We start from the raw sequence: 1,939 nt of genomic DNA, 5'->3' as shown, positions 1-1,939 counted from the left end.
CTGGCTGTAAGTTGTTGATTTGCTATGTTGCATCTATCTAATTTTGTTCGATTTTCCTGCTTTTAGTGAATTTGCTCCGTCCAGAAAAGTGCTATATAAATAAAGTTATTATTATTATTATTATTATAATTAATATAAAAATGTTTGGCAACCGCATTAACATTACCAGTGGTGTAAAGTACATTTACTCAAGTCCTAAATCCTTTAGCTGGGGACCCCCCCGGAACCACACTCAAGGCATCGGCTTCCCTGATTGGCCGACCGTTGGGCTGGTCACTGGTCAACCGATAGGTTGGCCAATCGGCTTTGCGGACTGTCTAACCTTTGCATGACGTTTGTCCCGCTTACCCCAATATAGGTAATGGTGTGTGCAATGACATGCCATACTACACAGACTTCTACTACAGCAAGTAGTCTATTTACACGAAGCTATTCACACTTTCCTGCAAACATGTCCATGCCAGTTATCCTGCTGAAGGAGGGGACCGACACGTCCCAGGGCATCCCCCAGCTCGTCAGCAACATCAACGCCTGCCAGGTGGTCGCCGAGGCGGTCCGGACCACCCTGGGGCCCCGAGGCTACGACAAGCTCATCGTGGACAACCGGGGAGTGGCCACCATCTCCAACGACGGCGCCACCATCCTGAAGCTGCTGGACGTGGTGCACCCAGCCGCCAAGACCCTGGTGGACATCGCCCGCTCCCAGGACGCCGAGGTGGGCGACGGCACCACCTCCGTCACCCTGCTCGCCGCCGAGCTGCTGAAGCAGTCCAAGTCGTACCTGGAGGAGGGCCTGCACCCGCAGGTCATCATCAGGTCGTACCGCGCGGCCACCGCCCTGGCCGTCGCCAAGATCAAGGAGATCGCCGTCACGGTCAAGAAGGACGACCGGCTGGAGCAGCGGCGGCTGCTGGAGAAGTGCGCGGCCACCGCTATGAACTCCAAGCTCATCGCCAACCAGAAGGAGTTCTTCTCCAAGATGGTGGTGGACGCTGTCCTGTCCCTGGATGAGCTGCTGCCCCTGAAGATGATCGGCATCAAGAAGGTCCAGGGCGGCGCCCTGGAGGACTCCCAGCTGGTGGACGGCGTGGCCTTCAAGAAGACGTTCTCCTACGCCGGCTTCGAGATGCAGCCCAAGCACTATGAGAAGCCCAAGATCGCCCTGCTCAACATGGAGCTGGAGCTCAAGGCCGAGAGGGAGAACGCAGAGGTGCGCGTCCAGTCGGTCGGCGAGTACCAGGCCATCGTGGAGGCGGAGTGGAACATCCTGTATGAGAAGCTGGAGAGCATCCACAACTCCGGCGCCACGGTGGTGCTGTCCAAGCTGCCCATCGGCGACGTGGCCACGCAGTACTTCGCCGACAGGGACCTGTTCTGCGCCGGCCGCGTCCCGGACGAGGACCTCAAGAGGACCCTGATGGCGTGCGGCGGCGCCATCCAGACGACGGTGGGCGCCCTGACGGACCAGGTGCTGGGCCAGTGCGAGCTCTTCGAGGAGGTCCAGGTGGGCGCCGAGCGCTACAACGTCTTCCGGGGCTGCCCCAAGGCCAAGACGTGCACCATCATCCTGCGGGGCGGCGCGCAGCAGTTCATGGAGGAGACGGAGCGCTCACTGCACGACGCCATCATGATCGCGCGCCGCGCCATCAAGAACGACTCCATCGTGGCGGGCGGCGGCGCCATCGAGATGGAGCTGTCCAAGTACCTGCGGGACCACTCGCGCACCATCCCGGGCAAGCAGCAGCTGCTGATCGGCGCCTACGCCAAGGCCCTGGAGATCATCCCGCGGCAGCTGTGCGACAACGCCGGCTTCGACGCCACCAACGTGCTCAACGAGCTGCGCGCCAAGCACGCCCAGGTGGGCGGCGGCGGCACGTGGTACGGCGTGGACGTCAACTGCGGCGAGATTGCCGACAACTTTGCGGCGTGTGTCTGGGAG

The 1,939-nt window shown here is 60.4% G+C and overlaps 1 protein-coding gene across 1 annotated transcript in view; it reads left to right on the top strand.

Annotated features, from left to right (window-relative positions):
• Positions 1–451: 451 nt before the first annotated feature.
• Positions 452–1,939, top strand: part of LOC306927734 (T-complex protein 1 subunit eta-like) — a gene marked incomplete at both ends in the record, with an annotated part of 1,620 nt that continues 132 nt past the window's right edge. The window contains one exon of the mRNA XM_079507576.1: positions 452–1,939. This exon is cut by the window's right edge and continues 132 nt beyond it. Coding sequence (XP_079363702.1) covers positions 452–1,939 — 1,488 coding nt within the window.

The sequence above is a fragment of the Electrona antarctica genome (assembly GCF_951216825.1).
Source record: "Electrona antarctica genome assembly, chromosome: 8".
NCBI classification, from domain to species: Eukaryota; Metazoa; Chordata; class Actinopteri; order Myctophiformes; family Myctophidae; genus Electrona; species Electrona antarctica.
The sequence above is the reverse complement of the archived record's forward strand: the minus strand, read 5'-3'. Positions and strand labels throughout refer to the sequence as shown.